Source organism: Achroia grisella, unplaced genomic scaffold (genome assembly GCF_030625045.1).
Source record: "Achroia grisella isolate CSIRO2021 unplaced genomic scaffold, CSIRO_AGI_Agris_v1 utg841, whole genome shotgun sequence".
Lineage (NCBI taxonomy): Eukaryota > Metazoa > Arthropoda > Insecta > Lepidoptera > Pyralidae > Achroia > Achroia grisella.
The window spans coordinates 2,763,299-2,777,442 of NW_026713039.1; the positions used below are offsets into that span (position 1 = coordinate 2,763,299).

Below are 14,144 nucleotides of genomic sequence, written 5' to 3' on the forward strand. Positions count from 1 at the left end.
TGTAGTCTCTTACAAACTTTAGGTTGAACTGTTGTAATACCGTCGTCTATTAGTTTAATTTTTAGTTTGTTTTTGAGGGTTAATTAAAAATATAAATTGATACTTTTTTTTCTGGTTTCGGTCAGATTTGAACACACTTCACGTAATAACAAAGTTAGGATTTCATCATTAAATTTCTTTCCTATGGTAACCATAATTAGGCATTTTAGTTTGATATTGGTGTTTCCTTCACCTGAAAGTTAATTAGAAATATAAATTGAAACCCTTTTTTTGTTGTCGGTCAAATTTGAACACACTTGAGTAGTTCTGTATAGTAACCAAGTCTCGGTTTCATAATTATTCAATTTTGTTCTATGGTTATATAACAATATCTAGTATCTAATTTTTATTTATTCAGTTATTTCAGATATCCATCCTGTTTAGGTTATTAAACGACATATAATAAACTATGTTAGTAAATTATAATATTTACATATATGCTCTCAATTCATATATCTATGTCTACGTCCAGATGCGCTGGGTCCGATGCAATGATGTCCAGTGCTTCTGGAGTGGACAATCCGACATATTGGCTATAATGTTTAGGGGTGTCGACAGTGTGACATTATGTCACATGGGAATGGGAAGAATACAACATTCTGTGATATGACATGACTTTTTACAATATACATACATTTATACGTTATTTGATTTTATACATATATTTCATGTTATTCATTAACAATAAATTTCTTTTCTTTCTTTCGGATGGTATTGAAAAAAATTTACACAAAAACTTGACGTTCGTCGCTTAACCTTAGGTTAAAAATAATTATTCATTTGATTCTTACTTTATTTAAATAAACTTAATATAAGCACTTTTGAATAGTCAAGTTTTTTGATTCTACCGCTTATTCGGAAAGCAGATTCATCGCAAGAAGAATAAGCAAGAAACTTGTATGTTGCTCTAGTATAAAAATACCTAATTTGAATTGTTATCGAAAATGGTTCAAATTTGAATATTTCTATTTATGAATGGCCCTAATTAGACTTTATTTAATTGTATATATCTGTTTTATTTTTAAGGAAAAACGATGAAACATCATACGAGAAGATGCTCAAACTCCGTCGTGATCTGGTGCGGGCGTTGACCCTGCTGGAGTTCGTGGCGCGGCGGGAGGTGGCCAAGCGTGAGTTGGTCGCGCTGACCGCTCAGCTCGCCGACCGCCGGTACGCCGCCGGCGACTTCGCCAACCAACTGTTACCACCAGAGCCTACACCCAGGTACTGTTCACCAACTAATACATAATACAGAACTATAAAAAAAATATATTAGGGGTCGGCAAGAAACGAAATGCAAAGACTATGTATAACTTCTTTATGAAAGATATTCGATTTACAACATAAGTCGAATTCTTGTCGGGGCACTAGGCAATGGCAATTTACCATGATAGTTTCCAGAGTTAACCGCGTAATGTTAGCATTCTGCACTTTTTGTCCACTTTTTTTCGTTGCATCAAATATTAATATAATAATAATATTAAACAATAATTTACCGTAACTCTAGTCTTTGCACAATGTTGACACATGACACATGTTACACGATCTCAGTCTCACCTATTTCAGCAGGCAAGCAGCTGAAGTACTTGAGATACTGCTTTGTAAGATGTTTCAGTTGTATGATGCAAGCAGTGATATTACAGGATTACAAATTAACCATACGAAATCTGGACATGTCAAGCGTACCACGTGGATAATTGATAATGCATCCGACTACCCCTTCCAGTGTAACAGTATTGACGGTATATTCATTAAAATGTGTGTGTTTACGTCAGGGCGTCGTACACGAGTGTGCCGTTGTCTGCCGGTCGCCTGGCCGCAAGCTGTCGACACTACGAGCCGCTATACACGGCGCGTTCAACGCCCACGCACGCTCACTCGGCCGCCACACACGCGCACTCCGCACACGACGCGCATGCCGTGCCGCGACAGGTGAGAACAGGGGAATGTACAGCATTTTGTACGCCAGGGGAATGTACAGTACACATTTATGTCAGGGGAATAAGCAGTATACTTGGTACGTTAGGTTGTTGGTGTTATTTTATTCAAGCAATATTGATAGAAATTCGTAAAAAATATGTTTGAATCATAAATTTACAAGACACTTGTTACACTGTATGTGTATAATACATTAAGTAGTTTCTCTTCTTCAAATCGTAACATATGTGTTACTGTGCGCCTCGTAATAAATAAGTGTTTGTAAAACATGAATTTACAAAATATTTGTTATATTTTGGGGTGTTTTACTTGTCACGATAAAGTTACGAATGTTACGGACTATGGGAGATAAAGATTGTATTTTATATACAATTTAAAGTGCGAAACGACGATATAAGAAGAATTTAATGGATATATTCATATGATATGGTATAACAATGACAGTATGGTGCAAGTATATACTTGTAACATAAGTATTTATTTTCACCTGTGACTGTCACCTTAGATGTACCACCAGGGGATTGATATAGTACTTCAGTATTGATTGAACCATTTTGAAGTCTGTTTAGATGTCTTAATAGAATTAAGAAACATTGTTTATTTTTAATTTTTTTTATCAACGCAATACGAAATAACAAAAAATTGCGACGTAAAATTTGTTTAGTTTTGAGCAAACCGAAAACACGGGCCGTGTCACAATGTGCATAATATATATAATATTGTTTCCAAATTGCCGTTTGAGAGAGTATTATCGAGGTGTTTGCCTTACAGCGAGAGAAGCGACCGTACAAGAAACGGCCGAAACACAGGCATCCGGCCGCCGGCTCGGTGCAGCTGCGAGGTGAGTGCCGATTGTTACAGCACGGTCGCGTATGCTCAAACGGTTTATAAAATTGATGCACTTAATATATATGTTTATATATATTGTACGGGGAAAAAATCCACGACTTTCCCAGTTAACCTAAAACAGCTCCATCTTCACTCGAAGTCTTTAGTTTTTTACACTTTTTTTTGTTGTAGCGAAGACATTTATATAAAACATACTAAACTATACTTCAATATTATTCTTATTATTCAGTAAAGATGCTTAATGTTAAAAATAAATTATATCCTTACTGACAAAGCTATATATAGGTCGCAATAAACACTTGGGTAGATTAAAACTATATGAAGTTCATAAGTAGATAATAAATTTTACGTGTTCATCCAATCGAACCTCGTCCTATTCCTATCAAATCCCTGTTGGATTTAAAATACGACGGCTCGAACCGAGATTCCAATCCTTAACAGAGTCCTTAGAATAAATTGTATCCGTCAGGCGAGAGTTGGCCTTCAGCCGCTCCATAAGTCATTACTCGGGTTTGGAGTGCCCTTCGGTCTTAATCCCATTTTCGTCCGGTCAGACCCGAAACAGCATCCTCAGAATAACCTTCAGCCGCTCCATAAGTCCTTACTCGGATTTGAAGTGCCCTTCGGTTTTATTTTTCGTCCAGTTAGACGTTCTCGTCCTTAACAACGTCCTCAGAATAAACTCGTAACCGTCACGCAGGAGTTGGCCCTAAGCTCCATAAGTACTTCCTTTTGGAGTGCCATTTGCACTCATCCCTGTATTCGTCCGGTTCAACTGTAAACGCTATCTGCTGTTATGAGTAGTTTAATAACAGTCAATATTTCAAAAAATATATTTAGTTTTTTATTTTGTATCTGTTACCTTAGGATACGGAAAATTTGTTGTTAATAATTATTCAAATCAAATCAAAAATTGTTTATTCAAGTAGGACATATTTTTTTTCTACCGCCCGGTTCAGTATACAGATTCAATTGAGAAGAACTGGTAGGAATCTCAACTGATTTTTTTTTTAAAGCTAGTTTATTTACATGGTACTCTTATGTAGGTGTCTATATCTAACATTAAACGAAAATCCCGTGCATGAACAACTATTGCCATGCACGCTTGTCATTTAAGTAATCGTTTAGGGAGTAATAGGCTTTTTCAATAAATATGACTTAATAGATGTTTTAAATTTATTTAAAGTTTATATATTATATATATTTGTTAATGACATACTATTATTTTATTACTGATGAAATGATATATACACATATAAATTTATATGTATACATACATTATATAAATTTTTTCGTCATCGTGGGTTCCGAATATTTTGTATTCATGACTGTTTGTATTAGTCAATTACTTCAACTATGTATTTATATAAATAATAATTATATATATTTTTTATGTATGGAAATGACAAACAAGCTCACTTTTGTTTCACATTTCTCACACCTGATGTTTTAATGGATGATTCCACACATTATAACAGTCTGTAATAAAGATATTTTTGATATCGATGGAAAGTGGAACCCGTCTCTAAGTACATGAATAAATTCCACGGACATTATCGTATGACGTCTATGGTATCTCTCACGCATCGGTGGTCTACCGGTGTAGCACGCCGCTTTAAATTGGTTCAGTTCTACAGACGGTGCGAAAATTTGTAATATGAATGTGTGAACTGGTCTAGACGGCCTCTCCGATCTATCAAATGGAGATCGAAATTCCTGAGTCGAGATTCGAATCCCCTAGCGGCCAGACTAAAGTCGTATCCGTAAGGCGCGCCTGAAAAAGTTGGCCCTTCAACCGTTCCATAAGTCTAAGTCCTTCCTTTGGTTTGGAGTGCCATCTGCATTCGCCCCCCATCGTCCGGTGAAGCTGTAAAGGCCAGCTGCAGCCAACAGCATTAGAGTAGTCCGAAAAAAAGCTATATCTATGAATAGTACCACGGACAACATTAGTCGTCCATGGTACCTCTCACGCGTCGGTGGTCTAGCGGTTGAGAACGCCGCTTTCCAGCTTGGCCAACGGATGGCCACCGATTCAATTCCACATACGGTGCAAAATTTTTGTATATGAATTTGTGGTCTGGTCTAGATGTTTTATTAGATAACGCTATAGATTATCTCTTATAACTATTTTGATTTTTTTTTATCATTACGACATATTTTTAATTATTAAATGATTATTATTATGAGGTTATTAGGGTTAGGGTAGGTTTTTTTATTATTTCATCGACACGTGTCTAATATGTATGTTGTGATGACGATTTCAGAGTCGGGCGTTTACACGTCGTCGGAGGAAGAGAGTGTACCGCGAGAGGCGACCGCCAGTCCTCCAGACGACGGACCTTTCGCGTTCAGACGCAAACCCGGCTGTTTCTACGAGATGGTCAGTATTTATTCATTTTAATTTATATATTGACTGAATATAAGACAATACACCGTGTAATGGAGGGTCGAAAAGTTTGCGATGATGCATGGCATCAAAGACTTGCTGACAAGAGATGGAAGCGCCATAATAATTTCTCTTGTCGAGCCTGTGGTAGGTCATGCCGCTCTCGTATCGGTTTAAAAATTTAAAAGAGCAACACACAAGTTTCTCGCATTTTTTCTTGTAATGAGATAGATTTCCGAATGAGCGGTAAGATTAAAAAAATGTTACTACTATTAAAAAGTGCTTAAATTAAGTTTATTTGAATAAAGGATTTTCTATTCTATTCTATACTACCATATATACTATTTTGTTTAATTGTTATTGCTGGTTAAAATATTGTTTTGTGTTTTTTATTATGATTGCTATCTATTTTATAACATATTTATCTAATTATGTCAATGTTCTTTTAGCCCACGTCTACACTGTATGGAGACCCTGTCGATCCGGAAATGCCTACGAAAGACGGCCTCTACGAGCACGAAATTGACACGCGGCATAGGTGAGATTTGTAATCTAATGTTTTATTGATTGAAGGGCCTCAGTCTTGGTGGCCTAGCGGGTTAATACTCCGCTTTACTTTCAATGGTCGCGGGTTTGGTAATCACGTAATACAAATATTTGAATTCATGAATTAATTTTCATTATATTATTAACAACCGATAGAGTCGTTCAGTAACGATAGTATAGTAATAATGGATATGATGGTAGCGCTTGTAATGTCGATTGTGTTGACGCTGTCGTCGGTGCGCGATGTGACATGTGTAACGTGGAGGGTGTCGGTGCAGGTTCACGCTGACGTCGGTGCGGGAGTGGGGCGGCGGGCGGCGCTGCGTGGGGTTCGTGCGGCGCAGGGTGGCGCGCGGCGGACGAGTCGCGCTCGACCGCACCCGCACGCCGCTCGACGACCTGTGGCCGCGGCTGGCCCCCCCCGCCCCCGCCGCACCCCACACGCGCCCGGTAACTATACACGCACTAGTACGTATGTCTCGACCGCACCCGCACGCCGCTCGACGACCTGTGGCCGCGGCTGGCCCCCCCCGCCCCCGCCGCACCCCACACGCGCCCGGTAACTATACACGCACTAGTACGTATGTCTCGACCGCACCCGCACGCCGCTCGACGACCTGTGGCCGCGGCTGGCCCCCCCCGCCCCCGCCGCACCCCACACGCGCCCGGTAACTATACACGCACTAGTACGTATGTCTCGACCGCACCCGCACGCCGCTCGACGACCTGTGGCCGCGGCTGGCCCCCCCCGCCCCCGCCGCACCCCACACGCGCCCGGTAACTATACACGCACTAGTACGTATGTCTCGACCGCACCCGCACGCCGCTCGACGACCTGTGGCCGCGGCTGGCCCCCCCCGCCCCCGCCGCACCCCACACGCGCCCGGTAACTATACACGCACTAGTACGTATGTCTCGACCGCACCCGCACGCCGCTCGACGACCTGTGGCCGCGGCTGGCCCCCCCCCCCCCCCCGCCGCACCCCACACGCGCCCGGTAACTATACACGCACTAGTACGTATGTCTCGACCGCACCCGCACGCCGCTCGACGACCTGTGGCCGCGGCTGGCCCCCCCCGCCCCCGCCGCACCCCACACGCGCCCGGTAACTATACACGCACCAGTACGTATGTCTCGACCGCACCCGCACGCCGCTCGACGACCTGTGGCCGCGGCTGGCAAAATAATACAGAATAAGAGGCCTGAAATCTTAGTCCTCTGGAATGAAAATACGTGAGTGATATATAAAAATATATTTCAAGATGAATCTTACAAATACTTTTTTTAATTACTCACAGGAGGAGTTGGAGAAGAAGTCACATCGAACTCCCACAGAATTTACACAAGACTACCACGCGGGTGGCAAGTATCCGTGGCGGCGCGCGTTCCGGCAGCATCTCGCTCAAAAGCCTGACCTGTGGATCGTGCAAGACGAGACGGCCGATGTCGAGAACGTCAAAGTCCACGCGGATGACGTCAAGATCCACACGGATGACGTCAAAGTCCACGCGGATGATGTCAAAGTCCACGCGGATGACGTCAGAGTCCATGCGGGTAACGTCAAAGTCAAAGAGGAACCAATGGACGTGTTACCGGACGTTATACCTCAGGATAGTGTAAAAAGTGATATTAGTGTTAGTGCAAGAACTATTGATAGTGTTGTAAGGCAAAATCTGCAGCGGGTGATCAGGAAGAGATCGTGGAGCGGCTGCAGTGACAGCAGTTACGAATCGGATGAGAGTCTGCATCCGGTCGAGAAGGAGTTTGAGAATTTTATCAACGAGGTTAATAAGAAATGGTGAGTAATCACAACTTTCTGTAAATGTTATTTAAAACGCTTTAAGGCTTGATGTATTTTATGATAGTAGATATTGTATGAAATCGTGTAGATACTTCTGTCTCATGTATTTCAGCCGCCAAGCAGCTTTATAACAAGGGTTTCGGTTGAATAATGAGATAAAGCAGTGAAATTACAGGGCTTACATTTTTTGTCTTTTGAATGGTTGTGCATTAGTGGTGTTGGGAGTCTCATATTATAATATCATGTCTGTACAACCCAACCCTAAAACTCTTGGACTACTACAGCGTCCTCTGGTGATAATAAATAAAACAACCAGCTATGTTGGATTGTTGAACTTAAAAAAATGGTTTATTTTTACAAAATGGCGAATATATATACAAAGTATATGTATACAACGAAACCATATCGCCGTCTACTTTTAACACAGCGCCATCTAGTATTTAGCTCGAGTACTAAAGTGTCTATATAAATTAACAAACTTATACAATGTCCATAGCAGTGTTTATATATTATAGTTGCAGTAAAGTAATTGAATGGCATTTTCTATGGCTGTAGGTTATTCTGTTGTATCATTTTCGGAATAGATGCCAGTTTCCATTAAAAAATATGTAAGGTATATTTTATTATGTGCTCTTGGTTATGCTCTTATCTCATAATTATCAGGGGCACCAATGGTGGTGATATTTTCAGTATTGACCATTCATTACACTCATATCACAGTTATGAATAATCCCCAATATTTCAGATCATATTTATCTTGTGAAGAAATAAAATATGCCAGCTCAGTTTCTTGCTATTTTTTCACAAGAAGTGGTAACTAACCGAATGATTGGTACAAAGATTTTTATCTTTTACCGATCATTCGGATCATTGTAAATGGCAGAGAAAGATTTTTGGTTCAAAAAATGATATGTATGTCAAAATGTGAATGTGTCTCTTTTATAGGTTACATTTCCGACCAAAAACACCTTCGCCCACACCACCTGAGCCAGAAGCCCCGGCGGAAGATCAGTTTCCCATCGCCCCCGATACCCTCATCTCCGTGGAATTACGATCCGCAGAGAAACCACCTTCGGAAGCTCTAGATACATTTACAACCTCACAGTTCACTCTTGGTGAACTGTACGGTGATATAAATCCGGAAGACACTAGTGGCAGCAGTTTGGACATAAGTGATGATCTGCTACCAGAAAACTTTACTGGATTAACAGAGGCCCAAGTTGAAAGCATCCTATCAGAGACAGACCTCAAAACCTTGGCTGATGACTTGACGAAAGACGACAAGAAGATCACAGAGGATATATTGGATTTAGTGAATGATGTCGACAAGGGTTCTTTTTTATTGCAAGGCCAGAGCACGGAAGGGCGCGCCGTCTCTGGCCCAAAGAGGAGGAAGGCGGATTCCTTCGGCTCGAGTGTGGTCCACGTCAGCGCGGATAAAGAAACCATATACATCGATACGGAAACGCCTAAAGTTGTTGAGACGCCCAAAGATATCAAAGCGGAGAAGGTGGAACCATCTCCAGTACCAACGTCCAAGATTATTGTTGAAGAAGTGAATGAAGTGCCTCAAATTAAAGTGGAGAAGAAGAGGAAGGAGGAGACGTTAGAAGAGGTGCAGTTGGCTCCCGGTGTGCAGCTGAAGACGGTACAAACGAAGCATTCCCCGTTGAAGAAGCATATAATAACATCGGTGGCACATAGGAGACCGAATGAAGTCTCGTTAGTACAGGAAACGGCGCAACCCCAAATTGTGACAGTCGCCGTCTCTGATAGTTTGAAGGTGAGTGGATTTATTTTATAAACGGTTATAATCTTATATAGTATAACACATTTATTATATATATTCGCGGTTGTCTGTTCCCTTATATATTTTTAAATTACACAACGGATATTAATGCAGTTTTAGTAATAGATAGAGTGATTCAAGAGGAAGGTTTATATATGTATAATAAATGCGTGTTGTATAGAACAAGCCAATAAATTCCATATTTTGTAATGCAGCCGTGAGTGAAATCCAAAATTGTGTCATAACAGGCAAATAAATAAATAATTCTCTTACTATTACTTATATTATAAACGCGAAAGTTTGTGAGTATGGATGGAAAGAAGACAAAAACTGCTGAACGTAGGCACAGTAACGTAGGTACAGAATAACAACAATAGCTATAAATTTCACTCGGGTGTATAATCGCGAGCCAAACTAGATATAAATTTATATATGTATAATAATAATAATGTTTAGTTTAATCATGTACAAGAAGTCGGTAAATTGTGTGTGTATGTACAGGTGCGGCTACAGAACCATCTGCTGTCGAGTCAGGCCGGCGTGCTGGTACAGAACGGACCGTTCCCTTCGGTGGCCGTCGCGCTGCCTCTCCAGCGGGACAGGGTCGACCGGACCGACCGGACCGAACCCGGTTAGTACCAACCTACTAATATTATACTACCATCCTACAGATAATATTGGGAAAGAAGTTGCGAGTCATGTCGTATTAATGGATAAAGATAAACTTTTTCTACAGTAGCGGCATGTGTAAGCCTGATGTGATGACAAAACTATTTCTGACTACCTTGGTGAATTAGCACAATTTAGTAATAAGCATAGTAGTTTATAAAATAAAAAATTTCACAACACAAAAAGAAAATAGAGAATTGAATTTCACACCAGAAAGAATATGTATGTAAATGTAGACAAAGAGAACGAATCTTTCTCGTTCGCACGCGCTGATGTTTCCAGCAAATCCTCGTTCTTCAATCAGTGCAAAATGGCTGACACCGACTATGGAGCTGTTGATAATTTATTAATCTTAAACGTGCTTTAGAGAATAAAAACATATGTGGGCGATAGCGCAGTGGGTAGTGTGGCGAACGTGGGCGGCGTGGCGAGTGTGACGCAATAATAAAAATACATATTCCCTGTCCTACAGTGAAACTATCGGTGGCGGGCGTGAGCGCGGTAGGCAGCGTGGCGAGCGTGACGAGCGTGGCGAGCGTGGCGGCGGGGTCACAGCGACGCAGCGCGCCGCTAGTGCAGCTCGCACACAAGCCGCTGCAGCTGCACTCGCCGCAGCACTCGGCGCCGCTCGTCGTCGCGCAGGGCCACACCATACACCACGTCGCGCCCAACAAACTCAAGGTCACACTTAAAAAAAAATTATATACACTTTAAGCGTTTACAATTGATCATAAATTTAAGCTTAAAAATATAGGACAGTACCTACATAGCAATAATCTAAAATTTCTAATTAATTTATTTAGGTATTTGTAAATATATATATTGCCTCAATGACTACTCTGTTAAGAACTTTTTTTTATTAAATATTTTTGCGGCCTGATAAATTCTTTTCAGCCATTTTGTTAACAGAATCGGTAATACCACATGTATTAATTCTATTCGTGTGTACAGGTGTTGCACGCGCACCCGCTGACGCAGTCGCAGCGCGCGCAGCTGCTGGCGGCGCGGGCGGGCGCGGCGGGCAGCGGCGGCGTGTCGCTGGCCCCACTGGCCCCGCTGGCCCCGCTGGCCCCGCTAGCCCCGCTGGCCCCGCTGGCGGACGCGCGCCACCCCGCGCTGCTTAAGGCCGCGCCCGGCTCCGTCGCACAGTTCTTTGAGATCAAGGTGAGTGGTGATGGTACACGGTTGTAACGCGTTGGCCCTGCTGGCCCCACTGGCCCCGCTGGCCCCGCTGGCGGACGCGCGCCACCCCGCGCTGCTTAAGGCCGCGCCCGGCTCCGTCGCACAGTTCTTTGAGATCAAGGTGAGTGGTGATGGTACACGGTCGTAACGCGTTGGCCCCGCTGGCCCCGCTGGCGGGACACTCGTCACTCCGTGCTGTTCAAGGTCGCGCCAGGCTCCATTGCGTAGTTCTTCGAGATTTAGGTGAGTCGTGACGGTATACAGACGCAGGAAGGCAGGCAGCGGCGGCATGTCGTTGGCCCTCTTATCCCGCTGGTCTTGCTGGAGTATGCCTGATCAAGGTGAATCGTGACGGTGTACAGTAACAGCGCGCAGTTGTCGACGGTAGGAACGATCAGTGGCAGTGTGTCGCTGGCCCCATTGATCTCGGAGGTTCTATTGGCCCAGCTCGCTGGTGTGCGGTCACCCCGTGCCGTCTCGCGTCGCCCTGCGGTGCTCGAGACGGTGCTCTGATGCGCAATTTTTCCGGGATAAAGCAGGAGGTGACGGTATACAGTCGCAGCGCGCACCGCTGTTGTGATCGCTGACTCCGCTGTCTCATATATCCTGCTGCAGCATTCATATGTATAAAACTGTTTAAATTAATATTCTATTAAACATTGTGTATCTTCGCAATACATATAAGTCGTGTGAGTACAGTGCGTGTGTCACGTGCAGGGCGGTCAGCTGGCGAAGGGCCCGCACCTGGTGAACGTGGTGCGGCAGGCGGGCGGCAAGCGGCGCGCGGCGGGCGCGGCGCCGGCGGCCGCGCACCGCGTGTCCGTGGGGCTCGACGGACGCGCGCTCGTGCGGGCCGCGCCCCTCCCCGCCGCGCCCCTCCCCGCCGCGCCCCACGCCGCGCCCCACGCCGCGCCCGCCGCGCCCGCAGTGCGCGCGCCCACGCACCACATACACCTCAAGACGAGGCCGCTGCACCTCGCCGATGCCAGGTACGTGGACCAATCTAAATATTTGCTCGTGGAGGGGATTTTAGCCGCGCGTGAACGTCGAATATTTTGTTTATAGTTTTTCCAGTCTTTTGTTATATCGTAGATTGTAGTACGTATTATGTAACGTGATTGTAGAATGAAGTACCTGCTGAGGTTTTCTCAAGAGATTACAGTATAGGGCTTTTAAGATACTATAATAATATAATAATACATATATAATAATAAAACTTTTTATACATTATACAAATAATTTTCTTTTATTCGGTTATGTCGGTATTTTTTTATTGTCATAAGAGAAAGCATTCTTTCCCATTATTATTATTTTTAATGTTTATGTACAGTTTTTTTTGTCATATATTTATATAAGAAAAGCTACCAAAATGTTGCTTTCTAGTAGTAGATTATTATTATTATTAATGTTTGAAAAAAGTTGACGTTCGGTTCAGTTGTAGACAATTTAGAATCCATATATTTGAACAAACTTGAATTGAAATTAACATAGTGATTTGAATAATGAGTAATAATGAGCTATATTACTATACCAGCAGGGTCCCGAACGCGGTGGTCGCGAACCTGCTGCAGAAGACGACGGTGCTGCCGCGCGGGCCCAAGATCGCCATCTCGGGCCCCGGCGGGCAGCCGCTGTCGGCCAACGTGCAGGCCATCGCCTTCACCGCCGCGCAGCTCAAGGCGCGCCAGGCCCGCCTCGTGCCGCAGCCCAGGCCCGTCCCGCTCGCGTCAGTCTCCTATACTTATATCGTTTCATTCGGACCACATACACTATAATAGAGAATGTAGACTTGGGTGGTATGGACGTAGTCTGCGTAAATCAGAAAATTACGCCGTGAAAAAGTGCCTTTCCATACAATAAAGAATGAATACGCAAAAAGATAGAATTCAAATTTTAAATTTTCTAATTCATGTAGGTCTATTGCAGACTTATCAGTTCAGAATGATTTCGAGACGAGACGAAATGAAAAGAAACTCAGTTCGTATTCTTTTCAAATAAATGTTGTACATGTACAATAATACAGATTTATTTTTAATTTGGGAGAATAAAAGTGACAAATGCAAATAGTCAGTAAATCAGAATAGAATTGTATTATAATTAGATTGTTAAATATTTGATTTCAACAGTGTTCTTTGATATATTGTTTGTGCCTCTTCTTTACAGTATGTTGCAAATAAAGTATATTCTATCTAAAGTATATTGTATTTGTTTAGTGAAATAGTGGAGGCGTCGAGTGCGGGCGCGACGTCGTCGAGCGGCGCGGGCATGTCCGCGGAGCGAGCCCTGCAGGACGAGGACGCCGCCACCAACGGGGCCGTGCGCCGCCGCCCGGCCGACTCGCTGCCCATGGAGGTCACGTGACAGGCGCCCCCGCCGCCGCCACGCCCGTCACGCCCGCCACGCTCGCCACGCCCGCCACGCCCGCCACGCTCGCCACGCGCGCCCCACGCGCCACCGCACGGTAACACGCACCCCCCTGTGACAGCTTTCGATGTCGAGGCCGACGCGCTCGCGGATGTTAGTTATGTAGACAGTCATCAGATTGCGGATCTCAACGATGTTAATGTAAATACAGAGTCTGTACGTTCGATAGACGTCGAACGGAACGTCGGTAGCTCGGCGGACGTACACGCGAGCACGGAATGCAATGATCACGACAGTCTTTTAGCGAACGTTAAGGCGGATTTCAAATCTGCCAGCACTAAAGAGTCGCCCACCGATTTGAAGAGGAACGTTGAAGCACCGATCGATTTAGAGCGCGTAGTCGATAAAGTTCTACCTATTTTGGTGTTCTAGCCAAAACTGACGTAATCCACCGCCAAGGAATAATTTTTTTTGTCCGTTACTAGGGCTGAGGTGTTTTATGCATACAGCTTAGACATGTCCTACATTTTGGGGAACGGACTATGTGCCTGTACGGCTAGAAAGTAGATTTATGCAAGTA

At 43.6% G+C, this 14,144-nt stretch overlaps 1 protein-coding gene across 1 annotated transcript in view; it reads left to right on the forward strand.

Annotated features, from left to right (window-relative positions):
- LOC131852216 (uncharacterized) overlaps positions 1–13,561 on the forward strand; it is a 100,823-nt gene extending 87,262 nt beyond the window's left edge. Inside the window, exons 6-20 of the mRNA XM_059202857.1 lie at positions 1,066–1,274; positions 1,802–1,971; positions 2,749–2,818; positions 5,091–5,206; positions 5,662–5,750; positions 6,037–6,208; positions 7,058–7,557; positions 8,506–9,343; positions 9,851–9,980; positions 10,491–10,699; positions 10,970–11,182; positions 11,569–11,748; positions 11,918–12,189; positions 12,738–12,926; positions 13,414–13,561. Coding sequence (XP_059058840.1) covers positions 1,066–1,274; positions 1,802–1,971; positions 2,749–2,818; positions 5,091–5,206; positions 5,662–5,750; positions 6,037–6,208; positions 7,058–7,557; positions 8,506–9,343; positions 9,851–9,980; positions 10,491–10,699; positions 10,970–11,182; positions 11,569–11,748; positions 11,918–12,189; positions 12,738–12,926; positions 13,414–13,561 — 3,505 coding nt within the window. The remainder of the gene's footprint in view (positions 1–1,065; positions 1,275–1,801; positions 1,972–2,748; positions 2,819–5,090; positions 5,207–5,661; positions 5,751–6,036; positions 6,209–7,057; positions 7,558–8,505; positions 9,344–9,850; positions 9,981–10,490; positions 10,700–10,969; positions 11,183–11,568; positions 11,749–11,917; positions 12,190–12,737; positions 12,927–13,413) is intronic.
- Positions 13,562–14,144: the final 583 nt, after the last annotated feature.